Genomic DNA, 22416 nt, shown 5'->3' on the forward strand with positions numbered 1-22416 from the left:
TGTACTACAATGCATACAGCTAACAAATCCAACCATTTATGCGCCTGCATTTAGGCTTCCTAACGTGATGCTCCCTGTTACCCTAAGGATTCTACAGCAGGATGAACTGGTTTTCCCTTTCCTCCTTCCTGAGCTGTGTGTTGGTTTTTACAGGAAAACCAGTGTCCAGGAAGGAACACGGCAGCAAGACACACTTACCGTGGTTTTCTTCTCCCCTTCCTATTTCCATCCGTGCCATGGAAACAGGAAGGCAATCCTGCCTGTGGATGGTACCTCAACACGGTAGGGATTTTCTTTTTTTAACCACATGGAAAAACAGAACTTTTGTGCCCATTTAAGCAGTACCACTTACTGTCTGGAGACAGAGACATCAAGGCAAATGATATTTTAGCATTTGCCTCTTTTTGTATTAATTATCCACCCACCAGAGCAATGTCCTCCTGTACAATGATCCTTCACATGGGTCATATGTAGCAATTTCTTATGCAAACTTAGCTATATTCTTCTGAAACCATTTCAGGGACAAACCTGAAAAACGTTTTTGACAAATGTACAGAAAACATGAATTTGAGGAGTTGAGGTTGTTTTATTTTAACACCTAATACAATTCAAATTTAAAGGATTACTTGCACAAAAAAATAAACACATTTGGTATAAAAATTTATCATCACTTTAACACCTTTTTTTCCTCTTACGGCCTGCGCCTTCTCTGGAGCAGAAACATATAAAGACTAATGGCACAAGTTTGTTTTATTCTACAGCATTTTTTTTTGTTTTTACATACTCAAGTACCCTAGAGGACAACAGCCCGCTGTATACGAGAACCATTTTCTTCAGCCTGCTGAATTAAGTTTCATAAAGAACCAAAGCTATAAAGGCATTTTAAAAACCATTGTCTCATTATTTTTTTTTTCAGAAGCACTGACTATTTGCACCATTTATATACATAGTGTTACATAACAGCTCTTGAGTACAGTACATGCAGCAGAATATATCTGTGGAATATAAAACATACATTTAAAATCTTGACTTATCGGAATTTTTTGAAGATTGAATAATTGTAGAATGCCCACTGCTTAGAGAAATGGTTTGATAGTACAAATGTCTGCATGTGTTGGCCACTGGAACAATCCAAGGCTCACTGGAATAGTATCTGTAGCACATCAATGTGCATAAATAATTTACTTACAATATTAAAACACAACTAGCAAAATCAATAGTTCAAGATCTTATGACTGCTATGTTAACCCTTAAGTGGTTGCAAGGAAGTGTGGTGGGGGTTCCTTCCCCTCCCAAGTCCTCTATAAAACCTTTAGTATGTAATTTGTTTTCCAGATGAAGAAACTTATTTATGTCTACTGCCTCTTCGCTTCATTGCGGCTGTACACTGTGGACAGTACCACTTCCCTTTTGGTGCTTCTGTCAGTCCAACACATCCATAGTGGAACCACTCAATAGGGCACTAAAAAAACAGAGTTAAAGAGAAGGTTGTGGATTCTGGGTTGTTTTTTTTCCCCAAAACACCCATCAGGAATACAATTCTATGAAAATGAAGCATGAGTAAAAAAGCATAGATTCTGCTTTTCACACAAAGTCACAGGACAAAACGAGAAGAGATGAGTATCTCAGTCCCTAACATACACTCAATAGAAAAGTGATAAAAATTCTAAGAGTCATATATGGACTCGCATAACAAAGCAAAAGAAGTACGCTGTGCTTCAAAATACTTAGTTTGACAACACTAAGTGACACAACAGAAATCTTATCACTCACTTCTGTTCAAATGTAGCACCTCAGTAAGTACATGATCACATTCAACTGTTCTTTAAAAATGTCTTTTTTTAATTAGAAGGGGGAAACTGATGTTAGTAGTGACATAGCTAAATGTTCCCAGAAATAAAGGAGATTTTAAAGATGTCAAATCTTCCCAGTGAAGGGTGAAGCCTTCTGAAAGAACCTGAACTGTGGGGACAGATGAGAAGTTTCCTGTAGAATGGTTCAACTCATATGCACATTAGTCTAAAAAAACTCTACTCTAAAAACAACTCCAAAGAAAAGTAACGCCTGCAAGCAATAGTTACATGCACAAGCATCTCATGAACTTTTTGGACTTTGTTACTTACATCTTGGTTATCACAGCCTACCATTTCACCATAGGACACCTAGTAAATTAGAAAAAAAAATTAATAATTATATTACTAATTAAAAGCAATCAACATTTTCAAAGAGCTAAAGTTCAAGTTTCTTCCTCCGAGGAGTTTTTCCATTAACAGCAGCAACAATATTTTGATTTTGCTTTTGTTATACAACCCAAAGAACATGTTCATAGCAAATTGATTTTCAATTTTTTTTTTTTTTAATGCAAAAAAAAGAGATACTTCTGCATATTTCAGGTTGGATGAGAAAGGTCAGCATTCAAAACCTGAATGAACTACATTTTGGTCTAAACAACAGCGCTCAGTACATTATCAGCCCAGTTTTCAAGATTATATTGATGACTGGTATTTCCATTGCATGCATAAAAATTTAATGCGCTTTATTTAACTAAATCCACTGTGAACCTGTTCAATCTTTAATTATTCCTGAAGTCTTCATTAGAAGACTTAAAACTCTCCAGGTATGTTTGTTTTTAGCTTCAACAGTTGAGTTCATTATTCCTGTCACCAGTAAGTAAATAAAAAAAAAAATCACAATTTCAAGACTGCAAATAGAATATTTTTAAATTAGCAATCAGAGAAGGAAGTTCAACTACAGTGAAATAGCAGCTCTAGTTATATTTCAGGTTGGAAGCCATCCTTACCTGATTACAAATGCAGTAACGTGGCTCATTTGGATCATAGGTCCAGTCAACCTGGCTATTAGAATCAGACTCTGGTATTACTGCTGTTTGCTGAGACAGTTCTTGTGCCAGCGCAGATGAAGAAGAACATGATGACAGAGATGAAGAAGAGGAAGATGAGGACGACTGCTGACTTGAGGATTTGTTGTTATTTCTAAAACAAACAAACAAAAAAACTTTATCATAATTTAAATTCATTTCCTGCCAAGTGAAAGGATCACAAAACGAGTATTTTGTTGACTCTGAAATACTGCAGTATATAAATCCCAAAGCATCATTCCCTGACAGATTTCATTCAACAATTGCAAGAACTGAAATGGACACCTGGAATGCTCTTTGGAAAAGGAAACAAATCTTACCAGCTTACAAGTGCAAGACAGGCTATTTTAATCAATGGAATTTAACAGCTTTAAAGTGCCCAATGGCTTTAATCAATGTTTTTCTTCACAAAACTTTCCGTCAACAGCCTTGATACAAAGTCCCCATAAAAATTATGTTACCAATAAAACAGGAATTTACACATAAATAATGTCGTATGTCATGTAGAATAGATAGCTGTGTGTTCAAAATGACTGATTCTATGTTAATCTCCACTCAAGCATCACCAATCACTCCACAGGAACAGTGCCAGAATACAAATTCTGTACTTTTGCTTATAGGTCAGACCTAACACCCAAGATATCCATAGATGAAAAATGCTTCTAAAGACAAAATTATTAACTAAGCTGTGACCAAACACAAATTTGTATGAAGAAAAACACGCAAGTCAGTTGAAAAGGATGGGCACTCTGAGACAAAATCTTTCAAGTACAACTTGTGATTACTGTCACAAGTGTGTTTTGACATTGTGTTGTTTAAAGCACTTTTAAATTTCATTTTAATCAGAAATAAAATTCACTCTGTTTCCTGTCCTAGAAGGGTCAACCATCAAGGCATTGTGATTATTTCTGAAGTGGCAGGAAGCAGATCTCCAGATTATTTCAAAACCACCTATGAATGCATAGTAATTCCCAACATCTGCCATTAGGCCAAATCTTCTCTCCAAAACACAGAAAAATAAGGGAAGAAACCAGACTGTATCACAGATAAAAAAGAAAATCAAGACATTTATTTAAAACCTTGGAGTGAATTTGCTTAAAGAAAAAAAAAAAAAAAAAAGTGAGACGACAAAAGAAGAAAGCCCTGAGCAAAAAAAAGGCCAGCAGGCGATAACTACCTTCTGCTGATCCCTGCCCCCCCCGATACTTAATATGATGTATTTGTCATATGGCCCATGACCTTTAAAAGAAAGCTTAGCTGTCTTAAAAGCTGTAATTGCAATCAACACGTAAGAAAACCTACTTGCTTTTTCTGCCACTTCGTGAATCTGTAGTTGATGAACTTAATGTCTGTGTTAATGTAGATGCCAGAGCTGATGATGAATATCCAGTTGAATCTCTGGATAATGAAAATTCTCTTCCAAGCTGAAAATCATTGTTCTTAAATGCTTCATAGCTGGCTTTTAGACTGGACGTTCGTCTTCCTTCCTTCATCTAAAAGGAATACTGATATTGTATCAGATTACACAGTAGAGCTCTTACAGAAGACATACCCCAGGCTGCTAACTACTAATTATTTACACAGATTCATTAGTAACTGTGTTAAAAAAATGATGTATAGTAAGTGGTAAAAAGGTGTAAGAATATCCCATGGGAAAAGCTAGAAAACAAGCTGTCCCTTTATTCAAGTTTTACAGGAAGAAACTGTAGCAAATAAACAAAAAATGGTAACATGACAACTGAATCACATCAGCTGAAAGTGATCATGGAAATCAGATTTTTAAAAAAAATAATAAATCACTAGCCTTTCTTCTTTGTCAATAGCGGATGGCAAAATGACAAGAATGTTTTGACATTACCTGTGCTGTGGCTTGCACTGCTTGAGCTGCTGCCATGGTAATTGCACCGGCCCCAGATCCTGAAGATAATGAGCCCAGGTTATATGATGCCAATGGTTGAGAAGAGTTTGTATTGTATGCATTGTTTGAAGAGGATGATGAATTACTGTTTCGACACCCTTGATGAACAGAACACATTTATGAAATTCAAAATGAAACTGAAGTCCTTTGCATTTTAAGAAGTTATATATGACAACCAGTGAAAGAGCAGGAACTCCATTTATGCATTGGAGCAGCGTCATCATTTGGAAAAAAGTTTAAAAAGCCATTTGACACAGCCAGTATTGGCTTTAAAAAAAAAAGTTTGCTCCCCACCTATCCTCATATGCAGAGAGTCCTTTTGGAAAAATAATCTTCACTATCGTATTCAGCTACCAAAGAACAGATGCAGCTACTGTGCCTATGTCTATATTAACCCAATCTCTGTTGAAATGATGCTGACTCCTGTAATCATCAAGAAAAGGGTAAGAATTTGACTGTACATCTATACTCCTTCTAAAGTAAAACTTTTAACAATCTTAATTCTAAAAACTACAAATCACAGTTTAATGCAACACAGATTTACGTGGCTGTCTACAGACTGACAGTTACTCAAATATAGTTACATTTTATTTGCCATCTCACAGGAAGTTCCTTCAAAAGAAAAGTAAAATGGCTATGAGGGAGACTACTTAAGTCTGATTAACAGCACTAAATTCCAAAACATAACCTCTCACAATCTTTTATTTTCAGAAAAGAAACTATGAAAGACCCTAATTTTTAAAATGGGCAGAAAGCTGTGGGGTTTTTTTTTATTCACTACTCAAAAAGACTTCTCACCTCTTTTGAAACAGACAACACACAAAAGAATTTTATTGTAGCTGAATGCCACATCAGACCAATCTTTGGGGGGGTTAAAAAAAAAAAAAAAAAAGGTGTGAAAATTCTTTTCCCCTACTTTGGAAATTGTTGCATGCATTTTTTTTGCCAAAATAATAATGCATTGATCTCTTCTATTTCTACTACTGGCTGAATGAAACTGTACTGTTATCTTCTTCCAAGCAGTGTCAATAAAAAGGAACAGCCAACATGCAGCTGTTAAATGACAACAAAGCTGATGCACTTCATGGACAACACAGATGAGTAACAATGCCTGCAATTTCTCATGATTCAAATGACTGAAAATCCAGAGGAAAGGGATGAGCCTCTGATGTCAAAAGACAGTAACTCACAAATGTTACTGGGTTTCTCTTCTTCTGATTAAAAAGCAATAAAATGCAAGACAATTAAGATTACCTGGTGTATTTTCTTTAGAAGCATCTGAAGTCAGGGTAGATAGAAGAGCTTCAGATTTAAACTTCTTTTCAGGAACATGATCTGCTGTACTATGGTGAGAAGATGGATTGTGTTTCCTTTCTAAAAGAAACAAATGAAGGGAACTTAAATGCAAAACCTTTTCAGCTTGAAAGTCAAACTATAACTAAAGATAATAAAACAGCACTTTCAATTAATTCCCACCAGCGAAACATTATTTCATTCTTTCGCTTCTTCTGAATAGACATTATCATCATTGCATTACGCTTTCTTTCCCCCCAGTGTTTTGGAAAAAAAGAAAAAAGTTGTGAGCATTTTTTTTCCCCTAATACGACTCAGCAACATTAAGGAAACACAAAAAGTGAACATGTTTTAAAGTATCAAATACTTACTCTCTACTGGAGTGTGAGAATGGGCGTGATGGTTATTCACAGGCTGTGATGGTGTATCCAGCTCCAGAGACCCTAAGAGGGAGGCAAAAAGGATCATCACTGGCATTATTCTGAGTTTTAAATATTATAAAGATTCATTTAGTATCAACCAAATCACTATGCAACTTTATTTATTTTAATCAGAAGAATTTTTTGCTAGAAACTCTTCCTGTAGTACAACCAAGAGCCACTGAGAACAACAGTTTTAAAATAAAAATTGGTGACTGCTCCTGTTCACCTGTTGAAATCAATAAGTTAAAATCAAGGCAAATAAGGAGAACAAAACAAAAACATTGCCCTCAACATGCCACTTATTCAAATGAGTTGTATACAAGCCAGTGATGGTTGGAAAATGCTGCACCAAAAGTACTAACAATCTACACCGATATGAATTGAAAAGAAGATTGTAACAGGTAAATGGTATTAATGAGGCATCTTGTCACAGAGAGTCAAAACACACAAGCACAAGCAACACCTTTCAAGATGATCTAACATTCAACAGGAAGGGCTTCACATCATTATCCAAATTTTCTTAACATTCAAAACACAGAGAAACAATCCAAAGAAGGAAAAAAAAGGAAAAAAAAAAAAAAAAGAAAAAATGGGGGTGGGAGAGGGGAGGGCACAAATGCAAGTCTCTGTCTAAGAATAGCATTTCTTGTAACATAAGGCTAAATGATTGCAGCATAGAAGAGACTTTGACCATATATTTCCATTAGAACAATACGCAATGGTTTGTGTATCAATCTTTGGCAAAAAGATTTTGAACCAGCTGCAATACCTACCAATTTACATTTATACAGAAGGAAATTCAAGAAAGTAATTCACATTCATTTTTCAAAATCTATGGTTTCAACATTTTTCTACCTCTTTTTCTTTCAAAAACATATATGTGTGCATCACAAAAGTTTAAAGAAAATTATTTTAGAAAAGGTTCAAAGCATAAGGAGATATTTTTGGCGGAGATAACATTACTCATGTTATGAACGAGTCCAAAGGCTGCCCTCTGGCGGAACCTCAACAATATGTATTTACTCTGAAAGCTAAAAAATGTTAAGAGGCTTTGACTTTCACTTTAAAAAACCCCCAAAAACCCCACCCCAACAAACCAAAAATAAACAAACAAACAAACCCTTAAAGATGCAACATGCAGGCTGGTACATTTCTCTTCTGAGTTCTTGAAATTCTACCTACCTAGCTCATAAAACATATAGTTCAACTGAAGGTAGTACTGCAAATGAAACTGGAGCTGAGACTCCAACTAAAATAAACTAGTCCTTTTCTGTAGTTGCTAGTTCATTAAAAGCACTTACTTTACAGTTTTCTTTTTGTACCTGTTATTTATAATAGCAATTACAAGTAGTATATCCAAAAACTTCCAGCTTTTATGGCAAAACCACACAAAGTTCAAAGAAAGAATATTTATTCCCAATCTCCTCAAGTAATTTATGTTACTTTTCACTGTCCTTGGATATGAAGAACAGGCACTGCCTCTTAGCTCCAAAATCCCAGTAGTTAAGTCAACTCCGAAATCACATTTGATGTCTAAACGCTGATGCGTACAGAAAGGCCAGATTCTTCTATGCCAGGCTGGCCAAAAAGCTGTGACATTGCATTTTTGTTCACATTCTGAACACTAGCATTGCTATGTCTGTTAAGCATGCAGGTTTCTTACTCAAAATGCTTCTCCCTCACTAACCCATTACAAAACAACCACTCTCTCCCCTTTAGAAAAAGAAAACCACTGAGTACATAATTTGACATTCCACACCTATAACTAAAATAATGACCCTCTTCAATTTGATGGCAATCAATTCAAGTAAGAAATGGTACACTTTCAACTGGGTAGGTGGCAAGCTTAGGCTGAAGTATTTCTCTGAATACTTACAGTCATTAAAAATAGGTTTAAAGAACTCTGTACCTTGCTGTAGCAATTCACTAGTGCAACAGTTGTGTGAACAAAACTATTCTAATGACTCAGTTGTATTTTGACTTCACTGGTAAAAACTGAGGTTGAAATTAAAATTTGAGAATCACTGACTGATGAAAAGTATGCAGGTCAAAACACAGTTTTGCAACAAGCAGAAATACTGCACGCCGCTAACAAGTTTATGACAATTTAATTTTGCAAATTGACAGAAAATCTGTCAAGTTCTTAAAGAAAATCAAGCGTACTTACTTCTCTCTAATATTTCTGTAATTCCAGCATTATCTGCTTCAAGTTCCATTTTAAATTTAGCGAGTTCCTGGTCCAATTTTCTCAAATGACGGTCTACCTGTTTTTGATACAAAGCAACAATAGCTAGCATCCAGTTCTGTAACATGAATATCTACACCTTTAATCTCAGGCTTGCTAAATTTTTCCCTTCCAGCAATTCTCTGCCATGCAGCGCTAAGCCCATGTAAAAAGACACAGAAGCGTAACGTCTCGGTCACCTACATTTCCCTATCTCAGCAGAGATACTAGAATTAACACCAAAACAGCACTGTTGCTCCTAAGCTGCGCAGTCAATCACAGGATAAAATAAGACCGCATATTGGCTCAGCAGCTAGAAGCCCTCCTCTCATCGTAGGCAATGTTCTGAGACATAACACTGATTCTTTTGAGAAAAAAAGACTAAGAGGACTTGGGGGTGTTGTGGGTATGGGTACAGAAAGGGGAATAGAGAACAGTACATGACATGCAGTTTAGAAGAGGTTGGGCTGCATGAGGAAATTGCAAGTGTACCGAATTGCAATTTGTATGCCACTATAGACATCAGTAAACTTAAGTATTGAATAAAAGGGTCTCTAACTGAAAATGTAAAGACTCCTGTGCACTTGAGTCAAGTATGACATGCTCTTGGGTATTGAAAATTATCTTAAAAAAATTTTAAGCTTAGTATCATGGAAAGAAATGTTATGTTCCAAATGCTTTCTTCACCTGTAATTATACAGCAGAATACTTTACCTATCTCTAAACTATTAAAAATTGAACAGGTTTTTTGCAGTTACCAGCTAACCAAAAGAGCAGAGGTAAGTTCCAACTTTTGGAACTAACTTTTGGTTAGCTGAAGCAGAACTAAAGCAGACAAGAAGTATTTGTTTTATATCTACTATACTTTAGTGTAGTCTGACTTGCAGGTTCTGTTCTTCCAGAGAATGTAAAATAAATATACTTAAAATTCAAAATCCACATGCTATAAGGAAGAGTAACTTGCTTGTGGTCTCTTCTCAGAAAAAAATAACTAAGATAAAATCAACATGCATGAAAACCTTAGGATGTCTAAAATTATTTCTGTATGTTCTGTATTTAAGTAACACTACCCAAAGCAACAGAATTCTTTAAAGCCAATAAAACATTAAATGTTTCTTTCACCAGCAAAACTATCTGTGTGTAGCTGACATAACAGTACAAGTAGCACAGCTGTAGTGCTTAACAAAGTATTTAAAATTCCTTTGGGCATAAATTTAGGTAATTTACCACAAGCTTTCTGTCTACTTACCAAATCATATATTTGATTAGCCAGTTGCACTTTTTCATCAGCATCTTCCAAAGCTTTATAATAATCCTGTTATAAAGAGACTATTTTGTAAATTATGAACATTAAGTGAATTAATTTCAGTCATTTTAAGCTATTGTTACCCAGAAAAAAATGTGAGAAATTAAAGTCAAGTTTTCAGAAAGACTGAAACTCTACTGTTAACAAGAGTCAGCTAAATTTTAGATGAGAGAGGTATTACGTATCAATTTATTGTTTGTGCCTTAGAAATAGCCAAACTACAAGATGTGGATGCTTCCTCCCACAGCTATATTTAGATTTCTGCAAGAAATGCCACAAGAATAGAAACAATCTTGGATTTATTTTATATTACACAGCATAAGGTTACGGACTCAAAATGAGATGAAGTCTTTTACTTTGCATGGATCTTTAGGACTATTGCAGATACCACTGCCCTTCGAAATGATGCTAAAGAGTACTGTGAGGGGAGGCCTTTCCAGCACTGTACTTAAATAGAGATAATGATGTATATAATTTATAGTTTATTTTAAAATATATTTATGTAAATCATAAGTTATTTTGACTAAAGCAGTCCAATTTTAAAATCTGCTCTAATGAAAATCCACAGACAAAACCTTTTTTTTTTTTTAAGTTATGTTTAAACATCTTTTTACTCCACAATTAAAGATGTTTAAGTGCCTTTTTATTCTCAATTTCCACTGAAGAGTATTTTCCTTAGGGAAAAAACTACTTGAAACTCTGGTCCAACTAAAGTCAGAAGCAGATTTTTCATTTACTCTTGTGAAGTCAGAGCTTTGACTTTATTATTTCTTTATTTATTTCTTTTTTTAAACACAGAAATCTATTTGTATTAAGGAAAAAAAACCCCACCCTTGGTCAAATAAAGGGCTGAAGTAACAAGTGTAGGAGACTAAAAAGGAGTTTCTCCTGACAAAATGATGGACTACCTTGCTAACAATACCACCACCAATGCCTGAGCATTGAAGGATAAAACAAAACACATCCATCTTCTTATTCCTCCCTCCCTAAAGCTACATACACCATATGTGTAACATATACAAGGACACAGGTAGAATCACAGGAAATGCTGAAACTAAGCTTGAAAAATATCCTCTAAAAGAAAGCCAATTAACTTATGCAGCTTCATGCCACACAAGCAGAAACAAGAAGTCTGAGCTGAAAATTTAATACCTGGTTTCCTCAACATTTCAGGATCATAATTTTTAAAATGCTAGCAAATACTGGGTAAAACTGGAGAGAAATGCTTGATCAAAGAAACCTTTCAGTCATTTTTCTCCTCCTAGGTAATTCTATTCATCTCTGTGAAAGCCCAAGGGAAGTTCACAGTTCTGAATGCTAAGTCTCCATCAATCATAAGCTATTTTTTCTTAAGGTTATCTTCGTTTGCAAGAGAAAAATGTGACCCACTCCTGTAATATCCTTACTTTTTTGATTGATGTCATTTGTTCTTCTCTCCATTCAGGTTTGTTTTTCTTTGCGTTCATAAAAAATTCATTTACCCTCTGCTCAAGCTGATCCATTGCATCTGTAGCACAGGAAAAGATTAAGATAAATGTTATCTTCTCATGTATATAAACATTATGAAATAAGACCCATTTTTTTCCTTAAACAAAGTTGACAGGACTGAGGTGCAAACTATTAGAGAGGAATAAAACAAAAAACCCAAAACAACCAAGTGACAGTGGACAGAGGAGGGAAATATTTACCTTAATTTCCAAGAAGCAGAATTGCATTCTGGTAGGATTCTCATCAAGGTTCTTGTGCTCTCCAGCATGGGACAGGCAGGACTCCAAGTTCTAAAGGTTTTTTGTCCCTAAGAGCAGTGGTAGTGACTTAAAGCACGACCCAAACTCCTCACCCAGGGCTCTAGACTGCTGACTTTGGAACATTCTAGCCAGTTACAAACTGAGCAGGAAACAAAATGTTCTCCTAAGAGAAACAGTCAAATACAAAACCAAATAATTGAAAAAAATTAGTGCCGCAAAAAGGTAGAGCAACTGAAGAGTCAAGTTACCACCTTTAAGTCAAGGCCCTCTCCCTTGTATGCTAGGAACGGTGAGAGCAAATTGAAAGCACTTACCAAGTTACTCCCCCCAACCCCACAGGGCAGCACTAAGAGGTAAATGCACTGGTGAAATACTGTTTGGACAGGATTCTCACTTACATGAAGTTGAGAAATATAGTAAGTGAAAAAATAAAGCCACCAATTCTCTAACATTAACTATCATAAGAAAGAAAAATGTCAACTACAAGTTCTCTGTTTTGTTGTTTATTCAGACAGGAACAGGGATTCCCTTCCCTTTCCCTCCACCCTCCTTCAAAAAAGAACCCCAACAACACACTGAGTATACTATTTCAACAGCTGGACACTTGTGCATGCAACAGCTTGTGTATTTCAAAAAACATGCATCTGCCTCAGTAAAACTAGCTTTGACGGCCTTGCTAGTCTCAGGATAGATGATAGTACTGAAAATTTTTTCACAGCACTCTCAGCAATACCATCCAGATAGCAGTTTCAAATAAAATGTAACAATGCACCAACTACCTACAGACTTCAGGCTCTGGATATAAAACACTTCAGATACCTTTCAGAAACCACCATTAAAACTGGATCACATGATGGCCATCATCTCTTACCAAAAAAAAAAAAAAAAAAGAAAACAGAAAAAAGAAAAAAAAAAGTGAATTAACTAGTTCAAGAAACTCATGAATCCCCAGGTGTGATTAACTGTTCAAATCCAATGGAGCCCGAAGGTATTCTCACTCTGAAAATCCACAACTAGAACTAACTGTTCATGTAAATAACCAAAAATAATTTATTCTAAATGATCAAAAATATTAATTGATTTTCCGTGTGCTGGGAATCCCCAGCACAAAAACCAACAGGAACCTAACAACAGACCAGACCGAGCACAAGTAATCCCAAGCCGGAACAGTTGTGACATAGGCTCACATCAACTTTATTTAGACCCAAAGTAAACAGTTTTGGCGTAAAACAGGTTAAAGATGGGAGAATTTGTACAATGAGCATCTTCCTCTTATACTCTGTTATTCACTGAGAAGATTAAGAAACCTGAGCAGCACGCAAGCAGCACACGTCTTATGTGGAGGCTTCTAAAAGCTTTGTTATTTGACCAAATGACTATAATTTGGTCCATAAAGCAAAGAGACAAAATGTTCTATCTCCTACTCCCAGAGTGCAAACAGCTAGGTGATAATTGTCCTAATGGCTCAACAGACATGAAAAGAAAGAAAAAAAAAAAAAAATCCTCCCTCTTTACTTTTTATTGAGGACCTGGTCTCTCCTGAAAGGGCAGACATGGCAAAGGGGAATGCAGGTCAGATCTACTGAATTACATGAAAAGTTCTCTCTGGTACACTCAAGTTCCTTCACCTTGTCTCCCCCACACCTTTTCAATCCAACTGTGATACTATATTCTGAGATATTAATTTCTTAGATCAGATTTCCCATGAGAGTTGCCAGAAATTCTATTAGAAGAGACGCCTCTTTCCAGAACTTGACATTTTACCACGGAGGCCTGATAATCCATGATTTGAACTTAAATAAACACATTTTATGCTCCATGTGCAGCTCAATTAAAGCTGAAGAGTCAAGTCACAAGATGGTCTTTACTTTCCCACAGCAGTACCATCAGAACCTACAGTAGGTACAGCTGGTTTATTATTTCTTCCAACAACAAACAGCAGCACCTGTGACATCAGAAGTCCACGTGGTCCAAATAGGACAGAATATATTGACTCCAAAACACAGCAGCACAGTTATTTCTAAATTACAACTCATACAGGTTTCTGGGATACCATCGCTCATCAAAATACTGTTTTTAATGACTTCAGAGACACTGAATCTTCACAGCAAGTCACTATGTCACAGCATGAGAACAATCTCCAGGTTTGCACGCAGTATTCAGTGGGCAGTTTGGCAACTGATGTTCAAGAGATGCTAGTCCAGAAGTTTCATAAATGTCTTTGGATGCTTTGTCACTCATTATGCAAAAATTACACAAGTACCAAGGTCTGAGAGAATTTTTCTCCAGGCCAAAGGTTGGTTTTAGTATACAACATTCAGTGTTATTTGCCACTTCCAGTTAAAGCAGAGGAAATAACACTACTGCAACCTTGGCAGCGCTAGTTGGCTCAGTTCTGAAATACACCTCAAAAAAACTACTAGCTGCTTTGCCTCCCTACTGAATAGAAGTAGAACTTGTGAACTGAGAACTACCTAACTCAGTGAGCTCACTCCCTCTCCTGGTGCTCCCTAGCAGTAGTTACTTCAGAGGTGTTATCTCCCATAAGGAGCCATTGCCCTGTTCCCACAACTCAAAGTACTGAACCCAAGACAGCACCTAGGCCATAATATACATAAAATATCCTACAGCCAGTTCAACATGGGTCAGTAAAGTCTATTAAACAGACCTGCTGGGTCCACTAAAGTAAATATCCAAGGGAAAGCCTGAGACCACACTTCAAAGTATTATTGGTTAAATTATTGTTTTCAAGAACTGTGCTCCCACATAGTGCTGCATTTTCCATTCCTGTATGGCATTCACTTGCTATTTCAACCCTTGCTCTTTATTTTGTTCTTCTTTACAATAGTCCAACCCTTCTGTATTGATGATTCCTCTCATCTTTTGTGCAGTAACAGTTTCATTAACAAAGACCTTTGCATCAGTTATAGATGAACATATTAATTGCGCATTAAATGACAGGAACACCTAACTGGGTGTTATGGGACACCAGATGAGATTGCATTAGAAAAGATGAAAAGGCAATGCATCCTGAAAACGGCGTAAGGCGGTGCATTCTATCAGGATATAAGCAGAGATATACAGAGTGATCTACAAAAAAACCTGAAGTAGACTGTGTATTTGGTTACGTGTCAGCTAGGCAACAACAGACTAAGCAAAAAGCACCTTCACATAGGCTATTATGAGGGGAGCTGGCTGGAAAGTTTCAGAGACAGCACACCGCTACCTGCTGAAGGAGCGGGACATAACTCATCTTCCAAACCACCATCACTGCTCTTAGGGATCAAAAATCTAAAGAGTTTGGGACGTGCCACCGAAAATGCCTTGGGGAGCAGCACAAGCCCAGGAGCGAAACTCATGTAAGATCCTACTTGCGCCGAGACTCATCTGCGGGCCGCGGGCGGGGGCCGGGGCGGGCCCGGAGCGGGCGTGCGGCTCGGCGGGGCCGCGGTTCGGCGCCGCTCGCTGACACAGCACCAGGCGAGCGCGCCCCGCCCCTCGCTGCGTCCCGGCGGCTCCCGGCGCGGCGCCGGGCCTCCGCAGCGCCGCCTCCCGCAGCCGCGCCAGCGCTCGCCGCCCCGCGCCCGCACCGCCGGCCGGCAGGAGACGACGCCAGGCGCCCGGTGCCGACGAGACGCGCCCGGCCCCGCGGCGCGGCCCCCCCCCCCCCCCCCCCCCCGCCTCCTCCCCGCAGCGGCGCTGCCGGAGAGCCGGGGCGCAGGGTGGGGAAGGGGCGCGAACAACCCCGGGCCAGCGCGCGGGGCGGCGGCGGGGAGCGGAGCGGGGCTGCCCACACAAGGTCGGATCGCCGCGGCGACGGCGGCGCCTCTTCGCCCCCTCCTTCCCTCCTCTACCTTCCCCTCCCTCCTCCCCACACCGCGGGCCCGCGCCCTGCGGCGGGGCGCGGCGATGGAGCCGGTGCCCGCGGCCGCCCCCTGCTGGCGGGGCGGGCGCTGTGGCGCGGGGAGGGGAGGGGGCGGGCAGAGGCGGAGGGGGCGGGACTCACGTACTCTGCACCTGCAGGTCCATCTCGCGCATCTCGGTGAACCTGTCGCGCAGATCCATGGGAAGCTGCTCGATCACTGCGGGGACACGGAGGGGCGGGGGAGCGGGGAGAGAAGGAAGGAGGGAGGGAGGAAGTCAGTCGCTCGCCGCCGTGGGGGAGGGGGGGCGCCGCCTCTTCGCCGCGGCTCCCCCACGGCTCCCGTCCACCGGCCGTGCCCGGCCGCCCGGCACCCCCGTCCCGCACACACTCACTCTCCAGATAGTCCTCCAGATACAGCATGGCGGCGGCCGGGCCAGCGCCAAGGGGCTTCTCGCTAACGGGGGCTCGTCCCTTCCAATATGGCGCCGCCGCCAACAACACCAGCAGCTCGACTCAGCGAAAACAACATTGGCGGCTGACGGCGCTCGCTCCGGCCGCGCCGCGATTGGCTGTCCGCGCTTCTGACGAGCACCGTGCCTCGCGCTCTCCCTCGCGGCTTGACGGGAAATGTAGTCCGTGCGCGGGGAGGCGGCGGGAAACTACAAGCACCGCCCTCAGGGCGTTCCGCTGGGGCTCAGGGGCGCCCGGGCGGCTCTGCCCCGCTGCGACGGCGGTTTCTGTCTTTCGTCGTCCCGTCCCGTCCCGTCCCGGCATGCCCGCCTCCCAGGGTCCGTGCGGTTTTTCCGTGGGAGCCTCCTCTCAGCCCTCGCTTTGCCGGGCAAAGGCGGGACGTGCGGCTGCCGGCCCTCCCGGGGGTCCCCCGGCCCGAGCGCAGCGGCGCTAGCCTGGAGAAGAGAAAGGAAAAACTTGGACCTTTTGATCAGGCTGTATGTTTTTGTTTGTTTAACCGTTATTTTAAATGCTGACAGCTGTTAATAGTGCGGAAAAAGCATAAGAAATGACAAAACTAATGGAACTACTGTTAATTTCTGTGTCTTCTCATGACTGACCCTAGGTGAAGAAAGCCGCCCTGTTTAGCGTACGTCAGTAAGGCAGGTAGTAACAACCTTGCAGGCATACGAGAGCATAAACTTCTGTGGGCTTTAGAGTTGCTGTTCAGGGTAGAAAAGACCCAAAGTAGATAGTAGTGATTGCGATCCAGTTACGATACTTCTTAATGTAATTTTAAATGTTGGGGGCTGAGGGTTTTTATGCAGTTTCAATCCCCCAAATAGTTTATTTCATCACTGTTTTATCACTATCTAATATTTATTGCTCCAGTCATGGACTGATGCTTCTATCCAGTTGGGTTTTTTTGACTGGGGGAAGGAATTTTTAGGGCTTGCATGATGTCAGGTACAGGTGATGTCAGGTACAGGAGCATAAGAATTGTGGTAGCAGAACAGGCTAGCTTTCCGCCATGCTTTTTATCTCCTTTTCATGTTCTCATCTGTGCCGTATGCATCCAAGCAAGGACAGAAAGTGTATGCTTAAGCCAAGTCTGACTAAAAACCTGTCTGGGATGTTCGAGTGTCAGGACCAATAGAAAATGGCATTCTTTTCTCATGTTTAAGTTCAGATATTGTGAGTAGTTAGCTAAGGATGACTGAATTTTGGCAAGTGAAGCATAAATTTTGTGTGTAACCTCTATGAAGACTGATGTTAGCTATGTCTCAAATACACAGGGCATAGCTAAGCATTTTTTTTTTTTAATTTCTGTGTCATTATAGATGGAAAAAAAGGTGTAACAATAACTGTCAACTTTGCAAAATAAAAATTCTGTGCCAAAGTGGTCCCTTTCCATGCTCGCTCCATCATTTAGCCACGTTGTTTGTACTGCCAAAAGAGAAATATCAACTAGCTTCATACATACCAATGAACAGTTTTTAGCTCACCATTAAGCTCAGTTACTATCCACCAGAAGCCTTAGTTGAAAGAATCTGTATACTGTTGCTCATACAGATCACTCTTTACTGTATGACTTCTGACACATTGGTGTAGGAATGACAATGTTTTTGAAGTTTTGTGTGAGAAATTGCTTGGCCCCATTTTGTTATGTGGAAGACAAGACTGACCCTAGGAATATGAATGCCTGTGCTTTTATTGAATTGAAAGGGTTTGGTGCAGCAAGAGAACTTGACCCATGCAAAAGCACAATAAAGCAATGACATATTTATTAGGCGACAAGCTAGGTGAATTTAGGGAAATCTGAATGGACGAGGTCACTTTCTTTTAAGGTCAGTGGTGGCTTTAATGCTTTTTAAAGAAAAAAAAATCACGACATGTTTGGGAGCTTGTTTCGTGCAGCAGAAGTTTAAGAGAGCAATATTGTACACAAGTACCGTACAAAGACTCCACTGTTAGAACCACAACTGAAACACAGGCATACAAAACGTTCTTACCACTTGCTTCATGACCAAAATCCTCGGACAACCAGTACATAGGGACCTTGTGACTTCTCTGATGTTCCAGTTTTCATGCCTGAGTTTGCCACATTCTCATCTTTGCAAGCTTGGGAATAGTGGGCAAAATCCTCACAGAGGGCTATTGCGCAAAGGTATTTTCATCTAATTCGGTGTGTCGTGGTGCCCAGATCAAGCAAACCAAGAAATGCAGTTCTTTGGGCTGTCTCAGTCATTCCCTTGAGAAACAGCATGTGCATGTCTACGTTAGTGGAAAGGGAAAATGAAACTTGGGCATGCCAACAGGCTGCTGTCTTCAGGTGCGCCCCTTTGTGTTTCATGGTTTATTGGAACATGTGAGAGGCTTTTATAAAAATCGGAACCTGCTTCAATAGTTGTTCATTGTAATGCTTTACAGCAGGGGATGGAAGGGGATTATGTAGTAGAATACGATGAAAATGCAATTTAACTTTGTTCAGTATCTATTGAAAAGCAAACAGGGACTTATTTATATACCTGTAGTTTTCTTCAGTATTTTTTTTTTTGGACAGATGGAGAAACTGTCACATTTTTCATTTCTGCCAATGTTAATTCATCTTGAATAGTCAAATGAGTAGCCACACCAACTTCAGTGGGATTGTGTGTAAGTGCTGTTTATCATGACATACTGATGGAACGGAGCTTAAGCTGACATTTAAGAAGTGATTATCCACTCGGGCCGTAAAAAAAAGAAACTGCTTTTACAATGGAAAACTTCCTGTTGTGTATAAATGTAAAGAATTAACTCTATTGATTAACTCAACTTTTAGAACAGCCTAATTAGAACAGCTCCTGATAAGGAAACATGGATTAATGACAGTGTTTATTGGGATGCAAATAGAGTGAAAAAGAACTAAACACCAACCGTGAACTCAAGGTAAAAAGAAATTCAATTTGTGTACTCCAATTGACATTGCTCAGAAAACTTCCGTACAGCAACAGAACTGCTCTAGCACAGAGAAAGGAAGGGAGGCCACAGGAGCTGCTGTTTTCTCTTGTTGCTATAACGTTATTAATGTTGATGGCATTTCTCCAGAAAATATTTCACATAAATCATGTATCATCTCTTGTGACAGAATGATGGCATAAATATTAGTTGCCCAGTAATCTACCTTAAGCTAATTGCTTACATAGGTTTCATTAGTTTTCAACTGACAGGAAAAAAACTGATTAAAAACATGGATTAATGTTCTGATGTATACTTCTCAGATGGGGTTAAGACTTCTAAATCTTCTCCCTCTTTTACCCGTTCCAGATCTCTGTAATAGCCTTTTTCTATTATTCTAATGTCTTCTTTCTCTTCCCACATGTAGGGTCGTTTACCACATCTCTAACTCCATCTTCGCCATCTTCATATTCCACCTGCAATCAATCCATTGGTCCTTCCAGATCCATTCTGTCTTCTAAGCTGTATGATTTCTGGGGCTTTCTGTACCCATTTAGGACTCTCACAGTTGCATATTTTCTACAGTTTCTTCCGATTTTTAGCTCCTGTCTAATACAGTGTTTCCAGACCTATAGTCCTTATGTTTTGGGTTTTTTTGTTTTTAAGGACACCTTTCTAATGCTTTGATTTGAAAAAGTTAGGAAAGACCTACCTAGCCCATCCCTAGATTGATGCTTCGGGTCTCAGCTGCTGCTGGTATGTTCCTGTGCTTCGATTTCTTATAAGGGAGCCTCGCTGGCCGTTGCACACAAAGATCACTGACATATGGAGTGCAGAAAGCAAAACCTGTCTGTTAGCGAGGGCTAGCCTGCTCTCACAGAAGAACTTTAAGACACAGTGACAGCTAAGCGGCACCAGGCAGTGGTGCAACAGAGCCTACGTACAACTATAAGCCTGGGTAGGTCTCAAACTACTAGAAACGAGCATTTTGCTTTTCTTTGGCACCTGCCGCTGCTGCACTACAGCAGCCCTATCTGGCAGGCCAGAATCCATTCACCACGGTGCATTGCTGCAAGCATGTGTTGTCGATCGCAGCATTCCTAGCAGTTTTGTCCACCAGTGTCAGCATCAGGCCTGCTGGTCTCTTCATATGCTTTCAACTATTTTATTATAATTCCTCTTCACTTCCTGTTTGTTGCCTGCTATTTTTCTGCTGTTGCTGCTTTTCCACTCTTTCCAGTCCTCCCAGTCTCACAGTCCAGCTGTCCCTCCCAGCTGCCACGGACCCCGCCATCTCCTGTATTCCACCCCTTCTGCTGTTGCAGGGGCATCACCCGCAGCCTCATTCTCCCTCTGCAGGAAATAACTATCATTCCTGCTGTACTACACACCATGGCTATCGGAGGACATTAGTTAAATAACTAAATTGTCTTGAGACTGAGCACCACGTAAGGGTTACAGCATGATCGTATTTGTTCTGGGCAATCAAATTTATGTGATGGGAAACTCCATCCAAAGCCAGATCCTAGGAAAAAGCTGGGTGAGCCTATCACATACATAATGTTACCCTTGTCTAGTGCAGAAACTTCACGCTTCCATGAAATGATCCTGAGAGGGGCAAATTTGGCCCAGAAGTGTTCTGGCTGGCTGGTAATCTATCTGAGAAATCACCTTCCTTTTCTACTTATTACAAACTCTTTCAGATTCTGAGATTCACGTTCCTATTTCTGGAAACAAATCTATGACCCCAGATAATTAATTTGCTTTAACAGTCAACAAGAAAATGGAACTGCCATTTATCTTTCAGCTTGATTTTGTGTACAGACTCAGGCAATTACATCTTCATCTTTTAGTTAATTTTATCTGCTGCAGACTCGGTTAAATTTACTTGCAGTTTTCAGTTATTTCCTGAAAGTCTGCAGGATATGAGCAATTGCTGTTTATATATTAATCGCTGAAATGTTTGATCCTGACTTCCTAAGGAAATAAAGCTTATATGAGCAATCCATATGTTTGTGTGCACACTTCTATATTTGTCCTTCCACTGTGCCCTGTCTCTGTTGAATTAATTGACTAATTTCAACCTTTCTGAAAGAAAAGATGTTCTTTTAGAGATAAATTGTGTACTTAAGTGCTCCATTGTCCATAATAGTTTTGGGATTTTTTTCTTCCTTTCACTGAGGAAAAGGTTGCAATATGAACCTTCCACCTATTAGACTCAAGAGCATCCACGCACAAGAGCAACGAGTGCCCCAACCATGGAAGAAGCTTCAGTTGGTGAACATTACTTATTAGGCACCACTGTAAGCCACAAATGCACAACGGATCGACTTAAGCAGTTTTACTGATCACAGAATTTCTAGTTTTGTTCTCTTGATTTTCTTAAAATCCTGAATGCTGGGTCACATGGCATGCATGGGAATAAAGTTTAAAAATAATTTTCATTATTATTTCCAGTAAAAGGTTAAGTTTCAAATGCCTTTAGCTGATTGTCTGTAATGAAAGATATTTCTTGCATTTTTATTATTGTCAGACGTACAACCATAATTTTTACCATGAGATCAGCACCTTCTTGTGGCTGGAAGAAGTCCATATCTGCTAGGTTTCCACCAAGAAATGCTATAAATGGCTTCTACGCCATCAGTGGCACAAAGGAATGCGGCACCATCTATCCCTTGTGCTGCTCAGAAGACGTGTCCTCTGAGAGTTGAGGTCTGCAGATGGAGCAGTTTAAAAAATAAAAAGCTGAAAGTTAGGAGATGACAGTGCAGTTGTATTATCCTCCACCCAAATTCATGCTTTTGGAGCATCCTTTGTCCCTGGAGCAAATTCAAAGAAGTTGGAAGCAGTAGCAGGGGAAAGAAATACTCAAGAAATTTCTCAATTTGCCAAGACAGTGACATTATAGAATCATAGAATGGTTTAGGTTAGAAGGGACCTCAAAGATCATCTAGTTCCAACCCCCCTGCTGCGGGCAGGGACACCCTCCACTAGACCAGGTTGCCCAAAGCCCCATCCAACCTGGCCTTGAACACTTCCAGGGATGGGGCATCTACAGCTTCTCTGGGCAACCTGTTCCAGTGCCTCACCACCCTCACAGTAAAGAATTTCTTTCTAATATCTAATCTAAATCGACCCTCTTTCAGTTTAAAGCCATTGCCCCTTCTCCTATCACTACATGCCCTTGCAAACAGTCCCTCTCCAGCTTTCCTGTAGGCCCCCTTTAGCTACTGGAAGGCTGCTATAAGGTCTCCCTGGAGCCTTTTCTTCTCCAGGCTGAACAACCCCAACTCTCTCAGCCTGTCTTCATAGGAGAGGTGCTCCAGCCCTCTGATCAGCTTCGTGGCCCTCCTCTGAACTTGCTCCAACAGCTCA

General features: G+C 40.1%; 1 protein-coding gene across 4 annotated transcripts; it reads right to left on the bottom strand.

Annotated features, from left to right (window-relative positions):
* Positions 1-566: 566 nt before the first annotated feature.
* ING3 (inhibitor of growth family member 3) lies at positions 567-16217 on the bottom strand. Of its 4 annotated transcripts, none has more exons than XM_075743261.1 (13): positions 16047-16181; positions 15800-15871; positions 11730-11952; positions 11448-11548; positions 9985-10050; positions 8679-8775; positions 6461-6532; positions 6051-6170; positions 4737-4894; positions 4181-4371; positions 2801-2993; positions 2124-2162; positions 567-1462 (listed from the first exon to the last, which is right to left on the bottom strand). In XM_075743261.1, exons 4-13 carry the CDS (start codon positions 11541-11543, stop codon positions 1346-1348), a joined length of 1149 nt encoding a protein of 382 aa, XP_075599376.1. In that variant the 5' UTR covers positions 11544-11548; positions 11730-11952; positions 15800-15871; positions 16047-16181; the 3' UTR covers positions 567-1345. The 4 variants fall into 4 exon arrangements, with proteins under 4 accessions (XP_075599376.1, XP_075599383.1, XP_075599360.1 ...); XM_075743268.1 differs by having other exon boundaries at positions 11730-11836; positions 16047-16167; XM_075743245.1 differs by lacking the exon at positions 11730-11952 and having other exon boundaries at positions 16047-16217.
* Between the last annotated feature and the right edge of the window lie 6199 nt (positions 16218-22416).

This window comes from Balearica regulorum, chromosome 1, assembly GCF_011004875.1.
Source record: "Balearica regulorum gibbericeps isolate bBalReg1 chromosome 1, bBalReg1.pri, whole genome shotgun sequence".
NCBI lineage: Eukaryota > Metazoa > Chordata > Aves > Gruiformes > Gruidae > Balearica > Balearica regulorum.